This window comes from Ictalurus punctatus, chromosome 26 (genome assembly GCF_001660625.3).
Source record: "Ictalurus punctatus breed USDA103 chromosome 26, Coco_2.0, whole genome shotgun sequence".
Taxonomy (NCBI): Eukaryota; Metazoa; Chordata; class Actinopteri; order Siluriformes; family Ictaluridae; genus Ictalurus; species Ictalurus punctatus.
The window spans coordinates 17,344,078-17,368,998 of NC_030441.2; the positions used below are offsets into that span (position 1 = coordinate 17,344,078).

Consider the following 24,921-nt stretch of genomic DNA (forward strand, 5'->3'; position numbering starts at 1 on the left):
ATCAGGGGCCCAACAGTGGTAGCTTGACAGTGCTGGGACATGGGGAGAACATATGACAGACACTCCACCCAGAGAGTATCCTGAGCTCAGGATGGAGGATCTGGGAACACTACCTAATGCACAACAAGGAGCCTTGTGCTGTACATGAGGGTCAAAAATATCTATAAAGCTTGATAAATAGGCCTGCAGGTGCTTTAGTTTTGTTGGTGAATTTTTTATTTTTTTTGTCAAATCGAATAACTGACAGGTGAGGGGAAAGAAACAACTGAAGCGAAGAGTAGAGCAGTGTCACTCAGGACTGGGACTGGTGGTGATTTTAGATTTTAGACTCCTAATCTAATATCTATCAATAGATCAACAATGAAACTGTTAAGGCTGGAGGATGTCCAGTGTCGTACGTATTCCAGCTTTCCGAAGCCTTGCAGCAGCTTTCTGTGAAGAATCGATAGAAATGTAATGTGATCATACCAATCTGCTTCGATTGTCCCGAGTGAGTTCATGAGAGAAGTGTTGTAATGATGTCCGATTCGTGAGTGAATCGTTTGTCTGAGTCGGTTCGTTTCAATGATTTGGAGAATCCCGTTGATAAAACCAGTCTGAATGATTCAGTCAGGAATCGAGCCGATTTCTTTCTGGAGCTGCTGTTGTGTGAAACGTATTAGTCACTCAATGAATAATAATAATAATAATAATAATAATAATAATAATAATAACAGTAAAGCTCATTGTTCTTGGTTCTTGTGTAATAAGAAATTACAAGTCGACAGCTTATAAAGACAGTTTCTATAGTGTCTGTGTATGAGAGAGAGAGAGAGAGTACTTTGGTATTAAGTACTTGTACTGTATATATAGTTATTTATTTATAAATGCATAATTTCAGTTAATTTAATAAACTGTTCAAATGTACTTCTTTATAGTCTCTTATTGAATATGCAATAATTGTTACGATTATTAATAATGATTGTTTTTATACATGGCAATGAGAAAACATAATTGGGGATTGGGGGCTTTGGGCCTGGAGTATAAATTAGCCAGGGGGCCCAAAAACCCTCGCGGTGCCCCTGGCTAAAAAATATCACCTCAATTGGAGATCAAGTCCGTGTAAATCACCTGACTCGACTGTCACCGATAGGCTGCTTCACAGGATCCCATCCCTTCTCTCTTGTCCTGATGTCTGCATTTCACAACATTAAATGTAACTATCAACAGAACTACGAATAGAATCAGCAACCTTTGGCAAATTGCCGTGGTATAAGTGGAGCAAAAAACTTTGGGACACGTTGGCTATTGGAAAATAATCATCTTTGGGGTGGTCACAGTGTCTCCGCTTCTTCACGCCACCCCAGCGTTGATTATTTTCCCAGACCGGCGTGACTATAAGTTTCTATTCCCTAAAACACACGCACCTTGGGTCATATTGTAAAATCAACATTTACTGGGCCTTGAGACCTTTGAACCTCACATAGAGTCATTACAGTTTATGACAAGCAGTGCAATAAGAGCTATAGATGGAGATAGAGAGGGAGGTATGTGTGTGCGTGTGCGTGTGTGTGTGTGGGGGGGGATTATGGCCAGCCCAGATTGCTGTTCCCTCCGTGTACTCTTCCTCACATCTCATCTGCAGTGTAAGGTTCACTGGGCACGTATCGAGACACAGGAGACACACTGGTGGACGATATGAACTTCTTCTGCTCTGCACTCTGTATTCTGGCCTGCGTGTGTGTTCACACCGTACAGGCCGCTATCGGTAAGTCACTCGTCTACGAAGTAAATAATGTCACTACGCAACCCGACTGTGTCAAGAAAGCTTATCTTTTTTTTTTTTCCCACTTTAATCGTGCTGTTAAATGTTAGTGAATATTAGTAAAATGATATGAATAAAGGTTTTTAATCCACAAACCTCAGCATTAATACACCATCAGTAACATCAACTAAAGGTGTACCTCATTAAACATCAGTTGATACAGTGTGCTCAGTTAGTTCATTACTCTCCATATGTAAGGAATACGTACCGTTTGTATCTTTGACCTGAAAAGATGGATGTAGTGTATTTTTAAAGCTTTACTCGGAAAAAATAAATAAATAATTAAAGTCCAATAATGTACCTTCATAAAACTCTGTCCATGTTTCCAGGTGAAAGACATACATGAAGTCATTTTATATTATTACTATTTTAACCAGAGGCCAAAAAAATGTCATTTGCGCCTGTTTTTCCGTGTTCAGCACTGAATTTATTTGTGATGTCACGCTCCACAGTCATGCTTAATGGCTCATATGAAAGTAGACACTCAGGGCTTTAAGAATTTGCGGTTTTTCATAAGTATTTCTTTTGCTACCTAGCCTACTAGATTTAAAAGTTATCATTTTACTGTGGCAGTTGTATACGGTGCTTTACTATCAGACACGCTTTAGTCGTGCTGCCGTTTTATCCCTGTACCCATGTTATCGGAGAGAGATGTGAACTGTTTGCCCAGCAAGAGGCTCACGCCCCTCCCCCTTTCCCCTTACACAGAGTCAGGATACTCTACACACAGAAACCCAACAGCGTCCTGACTCACATTATCAGGCTTGCGGCGATAAAATAATTCATTTGTTTCTACTCATTGAAAACGAGCGTACGGACCAGTGCACGGTGAGAAAGGGTTAAATGTACAAAATATGAGAAAGTAATCAAGTGCGAGTGACTGTTAACGCCCCAAAGTTGTTTTTCCGAACGCAGCACGTCTCAAAGTGTTTTGTTCCTCTTATACCAGAGCAATTTACCAGGAAATAAAAATTGTACTTACTGAAGAATAAGACATCATACTTTTTATCCGTTTATAGTTACATTTGATCTTGAAACCAGTTATCGCTCATGTTATAGCAGCTTATAACGAGTCACGTTGTAGCCGTTCCCTCAACAGCCTCTCTTTTTTTCTCTCATTGAAGACTGTGAAACCGGGGGGAAAAAAGTTCAACTTTAAATGACAGCTTTAACTCTGTCTGAAAAGATAACGAATTAGAATGAGGGCATTAAATATAAACCTTTCAGAGTTGCTGTTATAGAACATCGATCGAGGCCGTCTGACCAATCAGAATCGAGAATTCACTAGAGCGATGGTATAAAAGCAATAAGCAGCAAGATAATCTTTGTAAATCATCATAATAGGTTGTTATATTTTTATAATGAATACTTTAAAAAAAAAAAAAAAAAAAATCTTAATTCTTGATGAATCAGCCCTCTGCCTCCTCAGGTACCTCAGAGATAAACTGTGCAGGTGGAAGTACGGTCAACGTGGGTTCTACTACAGAGGGCTTTGAAGGTAAAAGAATTTATATTTGTCTTTATCGCTCATACATATATATACCTCATACATCAAGGTAGCCTTATAGCTTTTCAGTTTTCCTTGTTTGCCAGTGTGATATCACTTGCTTGACTGGTTTCACGTACACACAGCAGTTAATCGTCTTGACTGAATGAGATAAAGATATAAAGAAGAAGAAGAAATGAAGCGGTATAAGGAAGAAAAGGGGAAAGATGAAAAGGAAGAGGGATAGAGGCCGAAAAAGGACAAGAATAAGAAGGACAAAAAAAGGGACAAGAAAAGGGGAAAAGGGATCAGAGTGATGGAGAGATGCAAAGAAGAAAGGAAAGGAAAGGAAAGAAAGAAAGAAGTGCAACACTATTACATCATTGTTTTTATTTTCAACATTATACTCCCCCGTGACACTGAACATCTGATATAACATAATAAAATTGAGCTACTAGAAGTCAAATATACGACGATTGTGTTGCTGCATTGAAGCTAGCATAGTTAACATGTCCATCCATTAGTATCGCACTCGATGCAAAATGGCTATAATTTGGGTCCAAGCATTCCTTTCGAGAGATCGATTTTTATAGGAGGAGAAATGAACAAAAAAATAATAATTCACACATTATGTAAAAAAAAAAAAAAAAAAAAAAAGATTTATTGGTTCTTCACGGTTTCTGGTTTGGTTTGAGTCAAGGCAGGAATAAGCTGCGAGAATATGGACCTTTGGTGCTTGGACCCCTGATTAAGGATTATCCAGGTCAATGTACACTGTTACACTGCAAAAACAATATGTTAGCAATGAAAAATATCTTGACTATAGGTACAAATAATATTTCTCTATTAGAATATTAAGACTATTTCTAGACCTTTTTTTTTTTTTTTTTTTACTTCTAGCAAGCTTAAAATGGTCTTGTGCTATTGCTAGATATTTCTCTTAATTGAAGCATTTATTTCTAGATAAAAGAGAAATTATCTGACAATCAGTAACTACGTCTAGGCTTAACGGCCTTATATTTTGTTGTGTTATGTAATGATCTCATAATGAGAAATATTAAATAACATTTCCTTTAGGAAAATGTGCTTTTTTTTAGTTAGCGAGTTAAAGTAGGCTGACTAGCTAGCTACGGTACAGAATGCTTTGGAGAGACCTTCGATAATAAAGCAGGGAAGAAAAAACAAGCTCTGGTGATAACCTGTGTTGCTTCTTTGAGGCATCACTAATTCATTCATGTGGAAAGTTGAGACAGTATACTGTACAAAACATCAGGAAGGATTGGAAATGTACCCATACGGTATAGTCGGACGTGAAACCGGTGTGAATTGGCCCACAGGAGATGTTGAGATCCTGACGAATATCAGCCCCGGGGAGAACCTGCAGCTGGAGGCTCACCACTTCTCCATCGGTATAACCTTTCTGGAGCTGGTCCATCTTCCTGGAGAAACGACTGCCACCATCAAAACTACAAAACCTCTCGATGCTGACGCTCTGAGCGAGGTTTCCTCTCACACGCCACTCATTTCTGTTGTGTATACAGTATAGACAAACCCTGAAAGGTCTTTAGCGCCGTTACACCCGGCCATTTCATGTGTCCTGTATCTGGATTGTATCCCGATGAGATTTTAACCACGAGCATTACATTGAAATTGGGATCAAATCACGATGCTGTCTTTAATCGTTCTAACATCAACACCAGCATTCACAGAGCATTCACGGATGTGGTTAAAACGCGTCTTACACCTCCCGAATAATTGGATGTAAATCTGTTCTAAATACTAAATCCTCGGGTGCATTTACGCTAACGTTTATCTTGCATGACTATTTAACGTCTTCTGCATTAGTGTCAGTATCAGTGTTATTTATTTATTTGTTTGTTTATTTACTTATTTATTGGGGGGGGTCCCGAAAATTTTTATATTCCAAGGAATTTTTGTATTTAGGAGCATATTAAGCATAAACACAGACGGCTTCCTTCCTCAAATCTGAGCCGCAGTCAAAGCCGCTGTAAATTACTCGATATGCTATTTGATCGAAACAACTGACTTCTGTATTATTAAAAAGCGCCAGTAAAACCATCACGCTTTGAGCTACAGTCTGACCACTTGCACCACATTAAAACCGGAAATTGTGAACATTATTAGCAAACCAATTCATTTAATTATGGAACACTGGTGTATTTCGTCACGTTGTTTTGATCGCTGTTTAATGAATAAGCAGAAATCCTAATCATTAAGCCGTCGTGCTGTTCATTGAATTTATGACCATGTTGTTGCGTAGGTACCGAAGCTCGCTGTTAATGATCTACATTGTTTGGCGGACGAGCTGTATTAATAATAAATCAAATGGTCTATTGGTCACCGGCGTATTTTACAATATTGTTTTGTCCATGTTCGATAAAAGCAGTAAGCAGCTCGAGGTCTTTCTTAGGTACGAGGTGAAACACCGGGACTGTAAGTTCTCCTCAAAAGCCGAGAACAACCTGACGATTTTCTACAAACGTTGCACAGTTAGCTTCTTAAGGAAATTCCGACCGTTTTAAATCTAAAAACTGTGATTTATTATTTGCTTTCACTGACTGATTTAATGCTTACTACGCCATTTAGCTGTTTAACATTTTTCCAAACTTTTTAATTCATTGTTTTTTTTTTGAAGGTATTGTCCCTTAAATTCCTTTTTCTTTTACACAGTATGTTGTATAAACACAGAGAGATAAATGTAAATGCTTTTTTTTCCCCCTCTCCCTCTAGTCTGGTGGAGTTTTATACTATATAGTGAAATGCAAAACCGTAAGTATGTTTAGGCTTATTTTATATATATATATAATGTGTGTGTGTATATGTATATATATCTATATATATGTGTTATAAATTAAGTACTAATAAAAAAATAATGTAGTTTTAAAACAGATTTTTTTTTCCCATCATAGTTTAAGAACACTCGGATCCTTACTGTTGAGGACATCAACGACAACGCGCCGGTTTTTGATCAGAAACAATACACGTCTACCGTGTCAGAGGTGAACTGAAGTGTTTGTTGTTCATATTTTATCCCATGATCAATATCTCTTCATCATTACCGTTTCATTCCCGTCTCAGTAAGGATTCGTTCACTGTTAGTCAAATCTGATTGGATTAAAGTTCACGAATGAACACGCATGTTTTCGTCCAGACGGAAGGAGTGGGTTTCCAGGTCCTGAAGGTGCGAGCGGTCGATGCTGACGCTACACCAGCAAACAGCATAGTGACTTATTCCTTACTGGTGAGTTTCGATAGTGTTAACGTGTTAAACCCTGGTTTAAAAGAACCCCGAAGACTTCACGCTGTTAATGAAGTCCTCTTTGTATAATTGCTGTAACTGTCAAGCTGTGACTTGACGCAAACAGATAACCAAAACAGTGACGCTAGAAACACAGACCAGAACTGGAGATACAAGGCAAAAATACATATAGTAAGAGTCGAACTGAGGCACACGCACGCACACACACAAACACAAACACAACAGAAGCTAGACAATAAGAGGTAGGAAAACAAGAACTTATATAGAGGTGCTAATCACAGTGAAACGAGGCACAGGGAGGTGGATTGAGACATGTGACCTGCTGGGAAGTGTAGTCCAGTGACAAAAATAATCCACTTTGGGATGCTACTGGCATCACACCACCTGGTCGTTTATTATTTTTACTATAACAGCACACCTCAAGTGTTTAATTCCGTACTTATATAATAAGAAAAAGTCTGAATAACTGAGTAATCAAGTCAAGTATTTGTTGATTGTTAGCTACGTTAGCGTTGCTGTTTGAACTCGGTCTAACTTGGTCTTTTATCCAGTCTCCAGCTCCGCCGGAGTTTGAGGTGCGGAACGATGGGACCATCAGGTTACTCAGTCGGCTGAACTACAACGTCGCCAGTCTCTACAACTTCACTGTGAAAGCTGCGGTAAACATTAACCCTGTGAAGCAGTTACCTGCACGATATAACAACTGAAGTACCTCTGGGTAGCTGTAACAGGACGTGTTGTGTCAGATAACGTACACACAGGTCCTGTGACAACAATTCAAATCATGTGGACAGGTTTATGTAAATACGTTCCAGAAAGAAAACAAGAGTTATTGTATTATTGTACTGTGATAAGGGTGGCTCAGAGGTCAGAGGTTTCGGTAATGAAAACTGGCCCGGGGATGTTTCACTCAAGTAGGAACTGATGTGGAACCAAACATCAAGACACTTTAATCTGTTCTAGATCTGACTTTGGGACTCTATTAGTTATATAAACACAGAAATGTCATTCATTCAATATTCTTTAAATATACTGTCATTTCATTAAATATACTTCCTGACATCTACAGAGATTTTTATTATTATTATTATTATTATTATTATTATTATTATTATTATTATTGGCTCACAGAATATTTATTGGGCTTCTTTAACCTTCCTTTCATTTACACATGAACTCTTCTTGATTTCAAATAACTAAATGGATGAACATGGATAATGAACTAACTAATACATTAGATTAAAGTTGAGGAAATGATTATAATTAATGTCAAATCAATTTTTTTTTTAAAATTAAAATTAATCTGGGTGAGATTTTAGGTTTGATAAACCATGGGTGGCTGATATAAATGAGGTAGCAGGGTTAAGCCCCCTATTTTTCTAAAGACTTTGATATAAGGTTATAAGACGTGTCAATCATCTGTCTTTACTTGGGACTTGACTCTGAACGTGACCCTGGACCTGTCGGTCTTTACTTGGGATTTTGGTCTTGGACTCGTCTGTCTTTACTTGACACTTAACCCTGGACTCAACTGTCTTTACTTGACACTTGACCAGGGACTCAACTGTCTTTACTTGACACTTGACCAGGGACTCAACTGTCTTTACTTGACACTTGACCAGGGACTCGTCTGTCTTTACTTGACACTTGACCAGGGACTCGTCTGTCTTTACTTGACACTTGACCAGGGACTCAACTGTCTTTACTTGACACTTGACCAGGGACTCGTCTGTCTTTACTTGACACTTGACCAGGGACTCGTCTGTGTTTACTTGACACTTGACCAGGGACTCGTCTGTATTTACTTGACACTTGACCAGGGACTCAACTGTCTTTACTTGACACTTGACCAGGGACTCGTCTGTCTTTACTTGACACTTGACCAGGGACTCGTCTGTATTTACTTGACACTTGACCAGGGACTCGTCTGTCTTTACTTGACACTTGACCAGGGACTCGTCTGTGTTTACTTGACACTTGACCAGGGACTCGTCTGTCTTTACTTGACACTTGACCAGGGACTCGTCTGTCTTTACTTGACACTTGACCAGGGACTCGTCTGTCTTTACTTGACACTTGACCAGGGACTCGTCTGTCTTTACTTGACACTTGACCAGGGACTCAACTGTCTTTACTTGACACTTGACCAGGGACTCGTCTGTCTTTACTTGACACTTGACCAGGGACTCAACTGTCTTTACTTGACACTTGACCAGGGACTCGTCTGTGTTTACTTGACACTTGACCAGGGACTCGTCTGTATTTACTTGACACTTGACCAGGGACTCGTCTGTCTTTACTTGAAACTTGACCAGGGACTCGTCTATCTTTACTTGAGACTCACCCCTGGACTCATCTGTCTTTACTTTAGACTTGACCCAGGACTCAATGTCATTATTCTGGACTTGACACAGGACTTTGTCTGTCTTTACTTGTAACTGGACACAGACTTGTCTTTTATTACTTGAGATCTGAAGCAGGTTTTGTCCATCTTGAATAGAGACTTGACTGTCAAGACCATGGACTCATTTGTTATCTGAAACCCCAACCCCCTCACCCCCACCCTCCCACCCCCACTTGTTTCTACCTTCGTTGTGTTCCTTTACAAAAATGGCAGTTTGGGATTTGGAATGCTGTCTCTTTCTGTTCTCTGCAGGATAGTGGGGGTCTCTATGACACCACCACTGTCATCATCAACGTCCAAGACTTTGACAACACGAACCCGTATTTCGACCACGCTCTGTACCAGGCATCCGTTCCTGAGAATCAGGTACGGCACTCACTTACACTTTCTACACCAGACTCTAGTGGCAGTGCCACACGTTCTGTCTGAGAAGAAACATGAATGGGTTAAAAACACATCAAAAACGTGTTTCGATACACAACACAAAACACCACAATGTCAAAATCACCCTGCGACTGAAAAAAATCTAAATAAAATACAGGAATTTGTGTTCTACCATAACAAAACCCAATTTATAAGAGCAGTAACGTGGCGCTTCAGTTGAAGCTAATGCTTGCGTTCTGTTTGATGATAGCTAATGCTAATGCTACAGAACCTATCCTTCAGAATCTACACTTCAGACCATCTTCCATGGTCTCTGTGGTTTCTAATATACTCCTGTAATGCTTACCTGCTCTTTTTCCTCACGTGCTAGCCAAAGTTCATATCAGATCATAGCTGCTTCACCTGTTAGCTTAGCATCCAGCTTGACAGCTAATGAAAACCTGATGACCAAACATCCAGCAACGATAGTCACGGGTTATTGTTACCCAACCCTAAGTGTGTGATTCTCCTTGAAGCCTTTATGAACATGTCCAAATCATATTTAACATCAAAAGACAAAAACAAGAGATAAAAAACAAAACTCAATAAAGAAATCGAGGCCTATTTAAGCTGGACCCTTTTGATCTCATTTTTATAATACTTAAACAAATTTCATCCTTGAACTCTCATTAGCGCAACGTGTCCTGGTGCATTATACTCTGTGCTTTGATTCGATTTTCCCAAAAGTACTCTCTTCATGCATTATAAAGTATTTCCTGAACTCTACTCTCAGGTCGGAACCTTCACAACGGTCACGCCGGAGGCTATAAAAGCTCGAGATGGAGACACGGGAATCAATCAGACTGTAGTTTACGACATAATCAGCGGTACAGTATCTCACACGCTTCTTCCTTCTACAACACCTCACTGCCCATCAACTCTTTCCTGAAGAAACTGACATGCAAGCCAATTTTAATGGAGTACCCAGCTCGGATATAGCTACGTACTGCTGCTAGCACCAATTAACCATTCAACTGGGACTGAATTTTTTTTTAAATTAAATTCATAAAACCGTAGGAGGTGTAAAAGTTTGAACTAGCTAACTGCTAACTGTAGTTATTAGATTGTTTTTCTGATGCATTCAAAAATCCCATCCATGTCTTATTAAGAGATTTAAAGATTATAATGTGTCATGTGAAACGATTTTCTGTCAAAGGGCGTTAAAATTTTCGTACTGGAAACGTAGGATCTTGGCTATTATCGTGCTGCCGAATAATAACTAATACGCAGTCCGATTTAGTGTCTTCAGGTCTTATTATTTCGGTCTCATTTCTATGTTCTATGAAGTGTTTTGTTTCTGCGCCTCTTCCCAGTCACTCCAAGTAAATATCGGCCCAACTTCGGCATCGACCGGAACACCGGGGTCGTCTCAGTGACGACGGCGTTGGACAGAGAGGAAATAGAAACCATCACACTCCAAATACAGGTGGAGTCATCTCCATCGGATTCATGCAATATAAAAATCATACACGATTGAGTATTTGCCCCGGCTTACGTCGAAACGATCAAATCGGCAATACATTTAGCGAGTTTGGGTAAAGAGTTCATCAGAAGTCACGGTCAAAAAGTGTACGGTGCACACTGAAAAAACCTTTCCAGGTTCCTCGGAGTTCGATTCTTCTTACACGTACACTCTGATGTTATTTATATTGCCTCCTCCAGCTCCTTCGGTGAAATGTCAGTATTTTGCTCGTAGGTTCCAGACTTCCACCCACTCTGAACAGCTCACGGTGAACTGTACGAGAGCTCGAGCCGGTCTGAACTTTTCACGCCTTAACCCTTTACTGCGTGGCGTTGGCAACAATTCAACATATGGCAACGATTAATTTATCTCCAATTTTCTGATAGGCAATAATACAAAACTAACAGGAACTACTAACGGAAACAATTCAAATGCTAGCTGAGATAAGTTAGCGCTTTATTTATTTATTTTTTATATTTATTTTGAGTATTCTGTTAAATGGTGAAATGTAATCGTAGGGTAACAACATATGTGCGTTCGTGAATTTAAACAGGCCTACGTAGGAAAAAAAAAAAAAACTAAACAAAAGACACTAGGCTTCTCTAATGGTATATTTACATCAAAGTAAGACAAACTGCTGTGATTTCAGACCTTCTGCAGTTACACCTTATTTTCTAAATGCTATGTTTCAAGAGAAAGAATTAAAAAGACATTTCACCCAAAACATGTTTGAACCTAATTCCTTACAACTGCAGTTCCTTTCTAGAAGATGTAAGTTTCACATGCGTACTAGGTGGCAGAAAAACTCGTTATTATTCGTGACTGTACGATACTTTGCACCATTTAACATCGTTGCCGTACTGGTTTTGTAGATAAACTGTAAAACCAATATCTGACAGTTTAGATCCTGCTTGGAGAAAAGAGCTGGAAAACTTTCTTTTTTGGTTGCTGAGGTTAAGGCTGGTGTTAGATTTAGGTGTAGTACAGCATTAATTAGCTGCATTGTTAAGTATGTCAAGGGAAGGTCCTCACGTGGATAGTAAGACAAACGTGTGTGTGTGTGTGCGTGCGTTTCAGGCAGCTCAGGAGGATGACAGTACTAAAACCGCCAATGCTGTTGTGCTCGTCTCCATCGAGGATGTGAACGACAATGCACCGGAGTTTGACCAGAGCAACTACACTGTGGTTATTCCGGAAAATTCCCCCCGAGACCGCTTTGTTCTTCAGGCCAAAGTCACAGACCTGGATCAGGTCCGTGTGGCTTTTAGAGATGCTTTAATATAAGCTTTCCAAAAAATAGGTAGAAGTCGTGTAGAACATCCAGAATTTACCCAACACTGAATGTGTGAATCCATTAAAAAAAAAAGTAAGTAAATAAATAAATAAATAAATAAAGCGGATTCTTCTGATCCTCAGGGAGGTTTTGTGGGAACGCTGAGGCTCGTTCCAGATACAGTTCCTTTCTTCATCAGTCCAGACGGATCCATCTGGGTGAAGACGTCCACCGAGCTGGACAGAGAGACCACCCGAGACTTCACTTTTCAGGTAACATACAGTACGCCAACGTAGCCGAGAATGTACTAAATGTTAAGAAATTCGAAGTTTCGTGTAAATATTTCGAAGAAAATGTATGGAAAGTGGGATTAGTTGTTACAAAACAGTATATAGCAGGAAAAATATTATTGTTTTTTATTTTTTTTAATTTTTTTTACATTTGCTGTGATAAATCTCTTTGTAAAACAGATCGAGGCAAGAGAGGACCCCCCCTCCACCCACAGCACGACGGCCAGCGTGAACATCACCCTCTCGGACGAGAACGATAACAGCCCAGTGTTCGGAAGCACCAAGTACGAGGGCAGAGTTCCCATGGATCAGACTGTTGGCATGCTTGTTGTCAAGGTGACGCCTCATTGTTTGTGCTATCTGATTATGTTCCTCAGCAGAGGAACCTTTCTCTTATCTCAGACTTGTTTATAACTCAGGTTACCACAACCGCACCATTATACAGGGGCGTGTGTGTGTGTGTGTGTGTGTGTGTGTGTGTGTGTGTGTTTATATGTAACTACATAATGACAAATGTTTTACTGGTTTATAAAGCCCTACATGAATCATCATTCTATATTTGTGACTTTTTGTAGGGGTTGTGTTGTCAAAGAGTTTCGCTGCTGAAAAAAAAAAAATTCCTCTTAATAATAATTAGCCTAATGGTTTCCATTAAACTTTATATAATGGTCCTAATGGTTTGTTAAAGCTTTCTATATCATGGATTTTCCAAGGTCACCATCAGAGACCATCAGACCATTAAGTGTAATCTAGAATCAGCACCATATTTCCTGTTAAGCGATTAAAACACTTCATACTGTGATTTGCATGATTTACGTTTGCACTCTGAACTAAAATATCTGCAAATAACATTTTATATATATATATATATATATATATATATATATATATATATATATATATATATATACACACGCACGCACACACACACACATAATACTATCCATTACAACCGAGTACAAAACCACCCGAAAGCAATAAAAACTTCTTTTATTTTATTTTCATGTATTTGCATCTTTTTTCAAGCATATATCTCAATCTGTCCTAACATAGCAAAGGATTTTGAAAAATTGTTCATTATGAATAACTTTTTGACACTTTTTGGTATTTCTTCACCATGTACAGGTAGAAGCAACAGACCTAGACGAGGGACCGAACGGGCAAATCAGATACTTCATCAACTTTGGGAATGAAGAGGGCTATTTTGGCATAAATGAAAACACAGGCGAGATATCGTTAAACAAGACCATCCCACTCCTGGAGAACAAGATCCTCCAGTTTTTCTTGTACGTGACTGCAAAAGATGGTAAGTCAGGTGTTTTGTTTTGGTTTGTTTCATCCTCTCAGAAGAATCGGAGAAAGTGAGAGGTCCATCATTCTGATCAACGTTATCCTCCATCCCTACAGGGGGCAGCGTGAGCCTATCTTCCTCCGTTGTCGTGGACATTAAGGCACCTGGAGACTCTCGTCCACATTTCCTTCAGAAAACATATCAAGGGAAAGTAGTGGAAGAGGAAGAGGCGGGGGTGGAGATTGTCAAGGTGACGTTTTAGATTCCACACTGCAGATTAACTAGAGATGGAATGACACCAGTATTTCTTTTCTGATACTCGTACAGGAACCTTGAGTATCAGCTGATATCGATACCCATCTGATATTTTTACTATAAAAACTTTTTTTTTTTTTTCCTGAAGCACTTCACGTAATAAAATCAATCCGAACAACAACAAAAAAATCTCTTACAAGTATTTCTTATACGTAAACATGTCCAGTTCGAAAAAAAAAATAAAAAAAATAAATAAATAAAGGTACACGAGACATGAGAGCCACACGTTTCCTTTGCTGAATACGTCTGTGGGTGTTGTTAATGTTGGGCCACGCAGCTTTTTAAGCGCATCTGCCAAATGGCGTAAATGTAATTGGCCCAATACAGATTCTGGGTATTGATCTCTAGCTTTAACATGATTGTTGTGTATGTTATAGCCAATTCTATTTTTACTAATAGAGATCTTTGTGAATATATTTTGACACTAATTCACGTGCACAATGCTGTAGAATTGTGGTTTCTCCACGAAACATAAAAGCTAATCATTTCCAAGATCATTGAGGGTGAAATGAAGGAAGGAGGAAGTCTATTTCCTGTCAGCAGTTAGAGTTTAAAGATGACAATGTCCATGTTTTGATCTCCAGGTGGTGTTCCTGTCTATGTCCCCTGAGGTTCCGGTCACCTTAACGGTCGAGACGGAAGCAGAGAAGTTCTCCATAGACCAGCTGACTGGAATGCTCACGACAAAAGTCAAACTAGACTACGAGGCGCAGAAGAACTACACCGTCCAGGTGTCTATTTCGGATGGCACCAACCGCGATGAAGCCTCGGTTCATGTCGAAGTTTTGGACATCAACGACAATCGTCCTACGTTTGCCTCCAGCTCGATCGCCGTTAACATCCCAGAGGACGCAGAGATTGGCGCTAACGTCACATACGTACAAGCCACGGACGCAGATTCAGGGTTAAATGCGGAAATACGGTACAGTCTGGAGGGTTCAGCTGGGATGTTTAGCATGAACCCAGAAACAGGTTTAATCTTCGTAGTGGCAGCACTGGACAGAGAAACCCAGGACAAATACAACCTCATAGTAGTCGCCCAAGATCAAGGTCGACCACCACTCTCAGCACAGGCGTCCGTGGTGGTCACGTTAACCGACGTCAACGATAATTCCCCCGTCTTTTCCACACAGCGGTACGAGGCCAGTGTCTTAGAAAATGCCACCGTCGGAATGAACGTAATTGTTGTCAATGCCACCGACAAAGATGAAGGTCCCAATGGTCAAGTGACCTATCACATTGCCAAGCAGGAGCCACCTTCTCCACCCGCAGCCTTTTCCATAGACGACAGATCTGGTATAATAAGAGTGGCTCAAAACCTGGACTACGGCAAGGCAAAGAAATATACCCTGGAGGTGGAAGGGAGGGATGGAGGCAGTCCATCTCTTACAGGCAGTGCAACGGTGGTTGTGCTGGTGGAAGACGTGAACGATAAAGCTCCAAAGTTTAGCAAGGATCAATATGACGTGGCTGTCTATGAGAATATAGCTCCTGGATCTCCGCTTGTGTCACTGGAGGTCACAGATGAGAATGAGGTGAGATACAGGGAGTAATGGAAAGTAAAGGAATGTTAAAACGTCCACATTTTGGCAGATTTGAATCCAGATGATGGCACAGCCAGCTGTGACCAGGAGCTAAGGGAGAAAAATTGGTTGTTTTCTTTGGGGGAAGGCATGTGTTATGACCCATACCCATCCCCCGGTTGGTAGCTGTCATATGAACGGGGAGAGCTGGCTGGTGGGGCAATAGGCAGGTGACCAAATTGGGGAGGAATTTATTTCTGTAAGCCAGTAAGTGCTTTAGAAATTTGACCAAACATTACCAACAAGGTTGCCTGATAAATTAAGGGTAAAATTCAATAACATTTTGCTAGCGTCAATGAATATTAGTATTAGCTGTATAGTGTTTTTTTGTTTGTTTTCTGTTTGTTTGTTTGTTTTTAAATCCCTTAAATATTTTCTGTCCTGCTTCCTTCCTCTGAAGGGTGGATTCTCCAATGGGCACTTCCTTTTGACCAGTGACGTTTTCACTATTACCAATGAAGGCGTGGTCCACCTGCTGAGTAATTCTAGCCTTGACAGAGAGACGAGAGACAACTACGTTCTAGAGGTTCAACTCATTTTCATTATCCTTTTTCTTTGGGCTCAGTTTGATTTGCAGAAAAATTGAAAACAGAACCTAATTCCCAGCTGATCTCAACCTCCCTCTTTTTATTTGTGTCTCCGCAGGTGGTGGCTGTAGATCAGCCCGTCAATGGCTTGAGCGCCACGGCCCAGATCAACATAATAGTTCTGGATGTCAACGACAACAACCCACAGTATTCAGAGTTCCAAAGTCCTATAACGATCCCTGAAGACAAAACAGGCAAGGTGACTCAAATCCAAGTTAGTGACCGTGACATCGACTTGAACGGAGAGGTCACCTTAACCACGTACTCCTATGGTGATGTCTTTGGCTTCACGTCGGTGAGGGGGGGTTAACACTTTCAAAAGCATATTCCTTCCAGAGACATGTTCTTGTTAATGCAAAATATACCCTTATATCCTGTGTAAACTTTGCTCACTGTTCTGTCTTTCAGAATGGGACTCTGATGGTGACTGGGACACTAGATCGAGAGGAACAAGAGATTTACGATTTGGTCCTTGTGGCGAGAGATAGTGGCACGCCATCCAGACATGTAAATAGTTTCTCTTTGGTATTTACAGAGAAACGCATGTAAAGACACTTGTAAATCTCATGACAGGAGGTTTTTCCTTTATGTCCAATAACAAAACGGCTCATTTTAATTTCTTTCACGCAAGTCAAGTGAATTTGTTCTTGATTCCCCCTAGAACATTACCACGCTGACGATTATTGTGACTGATATTAATGACAACGCGCCGGTCTTCAGTCAGGCTTCCTACTCAATACGTGTTTTGGCTGAAGATGTTAAAAAAGGAGGTCTGGCGTTAACCGTGTCTGCTACGGATCGAGACGCCGGGAACAACTCTCTCGTCACCTACAGGTCAGGATTGAGAGAAAAATAATAATACTGTTACAATAAAGGACAAGGATGTACAACAGAACCATTATGGACGAGAAAGCCTTCACAACATGTGCTTGACAAAGATATTCCAGGAGTAAATGTAAACGTGTAGACAAGTTCTGTGAAATATTTCTTATCTCCAGGTTCTCTGAAGGCTCCGACATGGTGGATTTGAATCCTGAGACAGGAGCCATCACCTGGACTCGTGACCTTACTAACGTCACCGAGTACATGGATATACAGCTGATCGTTCTGGCAGAGGATCATGGAACGCCACGCCTAAATGCTACAGGTCTGTACAGTGTATAACCCACGCCCACTTTCTCCCCAGCAACTGCTCACGACATTTTCTGGAAGATGTAGACGGATATGGTTGTAGATCGTGTGTTTCTCCCTTGATAGCAACGGTCACGATCGAGGTGAGAACCATCCAGACGACGGACAGTATCGTCTTCGAGAAGTCCACCTACTTCTTCTCAGTAAAGGAGAACGGACCAATTGAAACAAATGTCGGTGAGATCAAAGCGCTGACAGGAAACCAGCTGATCCAGGTCACTTACAGCCTGATGTCACACACAGACCTGTTCACTGTGGACAGTTCAACTGGAGCCATCAAAACACTTCAAACACTGGATAAAGAAGACAAGGAAATGTATATCATTAACGTGGAAGCCACTGACTCCAGGACAGCCACTAACACCAATACAGCTAAAACTACGGTATTAACACGTATATATCTGGCCCAAACACTAAACCAAACAATATTCAGTCGTGTGACCAAATGCAGGTTAAGGTTAAGACAGCTCTTGGCTTTAATTACGTTGGAATGATGTGAACTTTCTTATTATTTGTGCCCCCAATAGGTTGTGATTCAGGTAGAAGACGTGAACGAGACTCCTGTCTTTGAACGTGAAACGTATACGGCAGAAACCGTCAGCACCGCCCCGTTCAGATATCCGGTAGTGACCGTGAAGGTAGGAGACAGTGTCACGTGCTGCTCTGATACGTGTTTGATATGGACCTGCAATCCAGTGTCCATTCACAGATGCCGACTTTAAAACAGTACGGTTTTGAGCTGATGTGATTTAGTGAGAGAGCTGCGATGAGTGTAAGGACACACGTCCTCTATTTGGGACTGACAGGCACAGAGGCCACGCCTCATTCACTGGGGCTGTCTTAGTAACACTCAGCCGAGTTCCCCCATTAGAACGTGGACTAAACCTTGGCGTACGTTTTGTTTCCCTGCAGGCGTTGGACCCTGACGTCGGGGACAGTGAGGAGCTCCGTTACTCCCTGCAGGAGTCCAGTTCACTGCTGGGAATCGAGAGCACCTCTGGGCAGGTCTATGTGCTGGATTTATCAGGAATGGGTGGCAAAAGAGTCACCGCTCACGTTAAAGCCACAGATAAACACGGACTCTCTGCAACTGCTGAGATACAGGTAAGTCTCAGAGAGGAGAACTTCCTGACTCTCTAGACAAGGAGTGTCCAATCTTATCGGGAAAGGGCCGGTGTGTGTGCAGGTTTTCATCCCAACCAAGCAGGAGCCACACTTGATTCCACCTGTTTAATCAGTTGATCTTGGCTTTCAATAGACTCAGGTGTGGCTCCTGCTTGGGTGGAATGAAAACCTGCACCCACACCGCCCCTTTCCCAATAAGATTGGACACCCCTGGTCTATACCAATCCACTGCTGCTATAAATCAGCTAAACCTGATCACTTTGGCAAAATGCTGTATCTTCAGTTTTTTTGTTTGTTTGTTTGTTTGTTTGTTTGTTTGATGAAAAAACCCATCTTGGTCAGGTGAATCTTCTCAGTTTCAGTGTCAGCAGTGGTCATTGTGGATCCGTCTCTAGAAGGACACTAGAAGATCTGATTTTTTTTCTCGTTCGACTTGTCTCATGTTATTGTTCATAAATAAATCAGTCAAGCAAAAAGACACCATGTGACCCTGTGCGCGTCTCTTCCAGATACACGTGAAAGACAGCGACAGCGAGAACATCGTGGTGATCGCACTGAACCAGCCCCTTCACAGTGTCGAGAAGAAGATTACAGAAACTCAGAAGTGAGCACTTTCCACTCAGGATTTTACAAGTATTCTAGTTCAAAACGAGCATTTCCTTTAGGGTAAAACATTTACTGGAGTCGACTTTCCAGTGAGAAATATCGTACCTTTTTGCCATGGAGCCGGCTCGGGTGTTACGCTCGTACTTAAATCATGTTTCATTTAGCGAGAGAACATCACCAAATCAGAATCATGCAGAAGGTCTTATTACACCTTCATCCATCTCCCCTTTCTCTCAGGTCTCTGGAGAAGGTACTCGGTTGGAGCGTGCACATCATCAGCATACGAGGCGAGAACGGAAACGAGATGCGCTCACGTGTGACGAAAATAAATGCGAAGACATACATCAGCTTCATCGCCGTGGACACGGATGGCGTGGCCATCGGTGCCCAAAAAGTCCACGAGTAAGTTAAGGCAAGACAGCCTGTCATAGTCGACAGTGTATACAGTAAACATAAACAACGGTTACTTTTAGCTCACGTCTTCATCAAACTCATCATTAGTGTCCAGAAAGTGAAAGAATTATAATCAAACACAAGCAGCAGTTTTAAGTTAAAGGCAGTCCGAATGTTTACCACTAGCATCATATTAATATGCTGATGTGTTAGTATTTTTACACAAGCCCTGCTACTCCAAGACTTATGGTAAGACCCCAGGGCTGACAGACAGACCAAAACAGCAACACTAACGGGACAAATACTAAACCAGATGACGCCAATAAGGGGCGCTAAATCTTTAAACATGAAATACTGACTCTACTCAACACAAAACAGCAAGAGATATATCGATTCTCTCTCTAAGCAGAAACGTTCCCAAAAAGCAAACCTTATATGCTGTAACTTGTACAGGAAGCTAAAGCACGAGAGCGAGAGCGTGAAAGTCGAACTGGAGAAAGTGTTCGGTTCTAACGTGGAACTGGAAGAAGTGGAGCGAGAATCTGAGGAACAGGAAAACGCCCCCGAAACGACTGCCATCGTGCTCGGCGTCTTGTTAGCGCTCTGCTTCGTCGCACTCATCACACTGGCGGTGGTTTACGTGATAAAGTAAGTACTTCGACGGTGTCCTTCTGACCTGCTATTGGCTTTCTCCACCATAATTAGACAACAACCATCCAAACGTTCCTCGAATGGAACTGCCGGTTGGTTGTAGAGTTACGGAGGCGTTTTTGAACGAGGATGAATTATTTCTTTTTCCTGTCTCAGGCTCAAGAAGATTAAAGATACCGATTCAGATAGAGAAAGTTTCAACATCGCAAAGGCAGAGAGATGCAGCGTGTAAGTGTTCAAAGCGACGGAGTTTGTTGTTTTTAGGACTTTAGAGCATGTTGGAGATCGATCCTCTCTTAACATTTTGTCTCCGTGTCTTCTACAGCTTCACCAACGAAGACGCATTTAAAGCGAAACAGGAGGTAAGTGAACGGTCAGCTCAAGGCTATATCCCAAATGCTACTGTTGCCAATGGTAACGGTCATGATAACAGAATACGCTTGCTGTATCAAACAGATCACATTATTACTGTATAAAAAATAATAATAATAATAATAAAAAAGAGAAGAGCTGCTAGAAAATATCGAAAATATATCGCGACAAGCGTCTACGCTGGTGCTATTGTAGACTACTCAGTCGCTAGCAATCGGGCTAATCCATAACTAGTACGTTCGAGTGTGGATTTTAAACTGATGTATGTTGATATTCATTTAAATGTGTCCTTTGGTGTTCAAAGTTTAAGGGAAATAAAGTGAACAGGGCCCTGGGAAAATGAGTCCCGACTACGTAAAACCTTTGGAGAAGTTTACTTAGTGTGTGTTAACAGAATATTGAACTGGGGAACCTGGGAATGACCCCCACTAATGTGGTATAAGAGGAATAAAACACTTCAGTACGTCACTACAACCAGGAAGTTGATTCGTTTCCTCTAACTGCATGACCTCAAGTGCGTTATTCCTTACTTATCATTCATGTGACTCTTTTTTTTTGGGGTGGTTTGTTTAAGGATCAGCAAAGCTGGTGTAGCAACAGAAAAGCATCAGGAGCGTCTCCGAAGGGCAGCGTGGAAGTGACTGCTTCAGACAACTGCGCCAGCGTCACCTCGTCCCTCTAAAGACCAGCTGCATGTCTAAAATCACACATCACTCAAGCACCTTATGTATCAGCCAGCAAAATGAAGCATAGTTCTGTTTCAAGGCCCAAGGTTAATGTTTTTTTTTGGGGAGGGATTTGCTTTGACTACAAAAAACAACCCACAACAACAATAAATAAACAAAATACATATATTTATTATATTTTCAAACGGCAAAAGATTTGGCTGCCATATTTACTAGACTGTAATACACTTTTTTAAAAAAATTATACCATATACCACTGTGTTAGCAGATTTAGGGTAATCATACTACTCCAGAAAACACGTTCGAGGGTTAGCATGGTTTTAAAAAAAATGTATGAAATGCTAGTCGCGCTAGCGGAAGTTAGCATCACGCTAGCTCCTGTTGAGGTGAATTACAGCGAATGTCTCGACATTTATATATAAATATATAAAGATGGACATAGAGACATCTCTTTCCAGGGATGATAAAGGGATTTAAACAAGGACTTTATTGAAGATTATATAATCCTTAAAAATGAGCAAAAAGCCGAACTAGCCTTAAGTGCTCCCTCAGACCCCCTACAAGCGTTATATAAAACAACAGTCTGGAAAATACACCTTTTGTTAACAGTGGAGCAGAAACTTCACTGATAACTTCACTGATATTATTATTATTATTATTATTATTATTTTAAGAGTACAAATTAAAGTAACCCCTGCTGAAAATATCCCCCAAACAAACCATCACAGAAATTCTAATGGTTTCCACTACAAACCATCAGCTGTTAACCATTACCAAATGGTTTCCGTTACATAGTAGGACGTATTAAGAAAGTAGGTCGTTAACGGTATCCACTAGACATGACATACCACCAATAGAACGCAACAAATTACCCGTAGATACCCACAGGAACCATTACAATCCCCATCAAAACCATTACAAATTCAATGAGGGTTTCAATTGTTTTTTGTTTTTTTATTATAAATTATTTATTTCCAGCAGGGATACTTTTAGAAATCCCTGATCGTGAACATTTCCACATTTAGTAAATCATGCACTTACCTTCCTAGTAGAGGAGTAAACGTCAGGCTTCCACATGATTTCGATAAAAATAAAGCGGCGATTCCATATTTGGCGAGATCACGGAATCCACTACGATCCGATACACCTCGGAGCGACAGCTGAACAAATGAACTTGCTAACCAATTACACTGTCTGCACATCTGTCTAAAAATACTGAACAATTATTTTCTACACAACAGTCGTGTTTTTTTTTTTTTTTTTTTGGCTAAGAATCTATTTATAATCAAATGATGAATCGATCCCAAACCGGCAGACGGTTACAACCGGACTTCCTGTGAACTGCAACCCTTGTGTGTTGTATAACTCTATAAATGGATATTTTCGCATTGTGTTTTTGTTTTGTTTTGTTTTTTTTTTTGTCTGTAAAAATGTAATCGAACCTAAAGTATCTATCTCTGTGCACCGAAATACGTCAATATACATGTATAAAAATTGACTTCTGTGGGATTGTGAAATAAACAACAACAACAACAACACCACCACCACAACGGACTGTTAAAGATGCGAATCAAAGAAATTTCAGTCTGTCATGGTGACTTGCTTCATAATTAAATCATATTAAAACTTTATTAAGTTATCCTATATTAAAATAAATCAAGGCAAAAAATTTAAAGAAAAACGAATGAAGAAGAAAAAAAAAAAAACAGGAACAAAAAAAAAAATGCAAGAATGACATTAGATAGATTATGGAATGTATCTCGGTAAATAAAATATAGCTCCAACAGTTCCATCAGGTGTGCTTTATTCAAGCAACACATCCTCTGTGTCTGATAAAGCACCATAAAGTCTATATACATATACAGCATATGTATATACACAGTAGATTCATGTGTGTGTGTATATATATATACACAGTATATATTGGCTTTACCCTTTTATATATACTGTATACATATATTTTACATATATATTTAACTTCTCAAATCTTCTCATTTACAAGGCCAGGCAACAACTAGAAGATTCTTTACAGAATCAAGTTTGTCGTGGTTCTTAATTTTTTTTCCTTTCATTCAATGTACAGGTAAACGTAGCTTTGATATCAACCACAGGGAAAAAAAAAAAAAAAATTCAAAAAAATCAGCAAGACGATTGCACGGCTTGCTTCGATAAGTACAAAACTGGCACAGGAGACGATAATAACAACAACACAATGATTAAAAATGCAAATTAAATTAGAAACAGAAGGGACTAAAACTCTGTAAACCTTTCCCTGTCTCGTTACAGCAACCGCAAAATGAATGAACCACATTTTTAAAAAAAAGAAAGAAAAGAAATGTCTGTTTGCCCTTTGAGACGTGCTATAGCTGCTATTCACTGCGATTAAATTCTCAACTGATTTTTTTTTTTCTTCTGTCCAGCGTCCAAAAGCTTCCTTAGCAACTCTTAACACTGTGTGAAAACATATCAGAAAAAATAATAAAATCAAGATAAACTAAAGGGAGGGGGGGTTTAAAAAAAAAGAAAAGAAAAAAAGACAGGAAGTGACATCACGACGCAGAGGGGCGTGAACCTCCTTTAGCCCCGGTGGAGAGTTTAGTAACAACGGCGATGGCGGCCTCCACGGTGCGCTGGAGCACATCCAGGATGTCCGGCCCGGAACTAGATGCTCCCTGTGAGGGGGACTGGCCGACCATCCCTGACTCCGCCTCTTGAAGGTTGCAGCTCCGCCCCTCGTCTGCGTCCTGGAGGCCGGAGAGCAAGAGCACTGCAGAGTCGTCTGCGGAAGAGGAGGAGGAAGAGGAGCAAGTCTTATTAGAGGCGCGCTCTCTCTCGCACGCCTTCACGTCCCTCGTGTCTTTGCGCTCTTCCTCTCCTTCGGCCTCCTCTTCCTCTCCGCCCGCCGACGGCCCCGGCCTCGGCTCCGCCCGTCCGAACACCTCCGGCAGCGATGAGGACGACGAGGACGACGATGATGACGACGACGATGACGTAGAAGCCTCCATTTTCTCCTCTTTAGTCGAGGTGCTGTCCGGAGACGGCGGGTCCTGCTCCGTCCCCGGATCGATGAGGGACGAGTCTCGGGTTTCCGTGTCTGACGTGCTGTTGGGCGTTAACGCCTCGGCAGGCTCCGCCTTCTGCTCTGAGCTGGGGACCAATGTGGAGGAGGCTGGACAGACTCCACTCACAAGGGTGCTGCTGCTGCTCTCTGCTGGACGATCGACATCACCGCTGACACGCCGCCGCTTTACCGGAGTCGCCCCTTCCTCCTCCACTGAGAGAGAGAGAGAGAGAGAGAGAGAGAGAGAGAGAGAGAGAGAGAGAGAGGGAGAGAGAGAGAGAGAGAGAGAGAGAGAGAGAAACAGTGAAAAGTAAACTATTTGGCCTAATGGGAAGCCCAAACTAAACTCCAGAGTAAAATGCAGGGTTATCTGGCCCTAAACAGACAGTACAGCGTGGCAGATTATCTGAGCACGGTGACTGATCCAAAACTGAGAAACGCCTTGACGAGTTCCAGACTCGGCGAGCACTGGGCCGACACAGACGGTACAGAAACAGTGTGTCTAAACTTTTGAGCGGTCATGTGAATAGGACCTCCCTCTGGGCATCTAATGTTCAAGGGTCCTGCCTTACTTCAAACCCTTTGTTGTTTTCTTAACAGTGTTTCTCGTAGATCATCCAGAATAGCAGAACATGCGA

At 41.0% G+C, this 24,921-nt stretch overlaps 2 protein-coding genes across 3 annotated transcripts in view; one reads left to right on the plus strand and one right to left on the minus strand.

Annotated features, from left to right (window-relative positions):
- The first annotated feature begins 1,585 nt into the window (after positions 1-1,585).
- LOC108258678 (protocadherin Fat 4) lies at positions 1,586-23,406 on the plus strand. Its single transcript, XM_017457480.3, has 30 exons — positions 1,586-1,747; positions 3,234-3,302; positions 4,628-4,791; positions 6,042-6,080; positions 6,221-6,310; positions 6,463-6,552; positions 7,122-7,229; positions 9,227-9,340; positions 10,131-10,224; positions 10,711-10,823; positions 11,937-12,110; positions 12,276-12,404; positions 12,603-12,758; positions 13,548-13,728; positions 13,830-13,963; positions 14,613-15,563; positions 16,012-16,137; positions 16,257-16,493; positions 16,607-16,705; positions 16,860-17,032; positions 17,197-17,345; positions 17,456-17,772; positions 17,917-18,027; positions 18,302-18,493; positions 19,024-19,118; positions 19,358-19,522; positions 19,967-20,161; positions 20,321-20,392; positions 20,490-20,526; positions 21,111-23,406. Exons 1-30 carry the CDS (start codon positions 1,678-1,680, stop codon positions 21,216-21,218), a joined length of 4,752 nt encoding a protein of 1,583 aa, XP_017312969.1. The 5' UTR covers positions 1,586-1,677; the 3' UTR covers positions 21,219-23,406.
- The window catches only part of usp34 (ubiquitin specific peptidase 34), a 55,668-nt gene continuing 53,572 nt past the window's right edge, over positions 22,826-24,921 (minus strand). For both annotated transcript variants that reach the window (XM_017457479.3, XM_017457478.3), the window contains one exon: positions 22,826-24,496. In XM_017457479.3, coding sequence (XP_017312968.1) covers positions 23,772-24,496 — 725 coding nt within the window. In that variant the 3' untranslated portion in view covers positions 22,826-23,771. The remainder of the gene's footprint in view (positions 24,497-24,921) is intronic.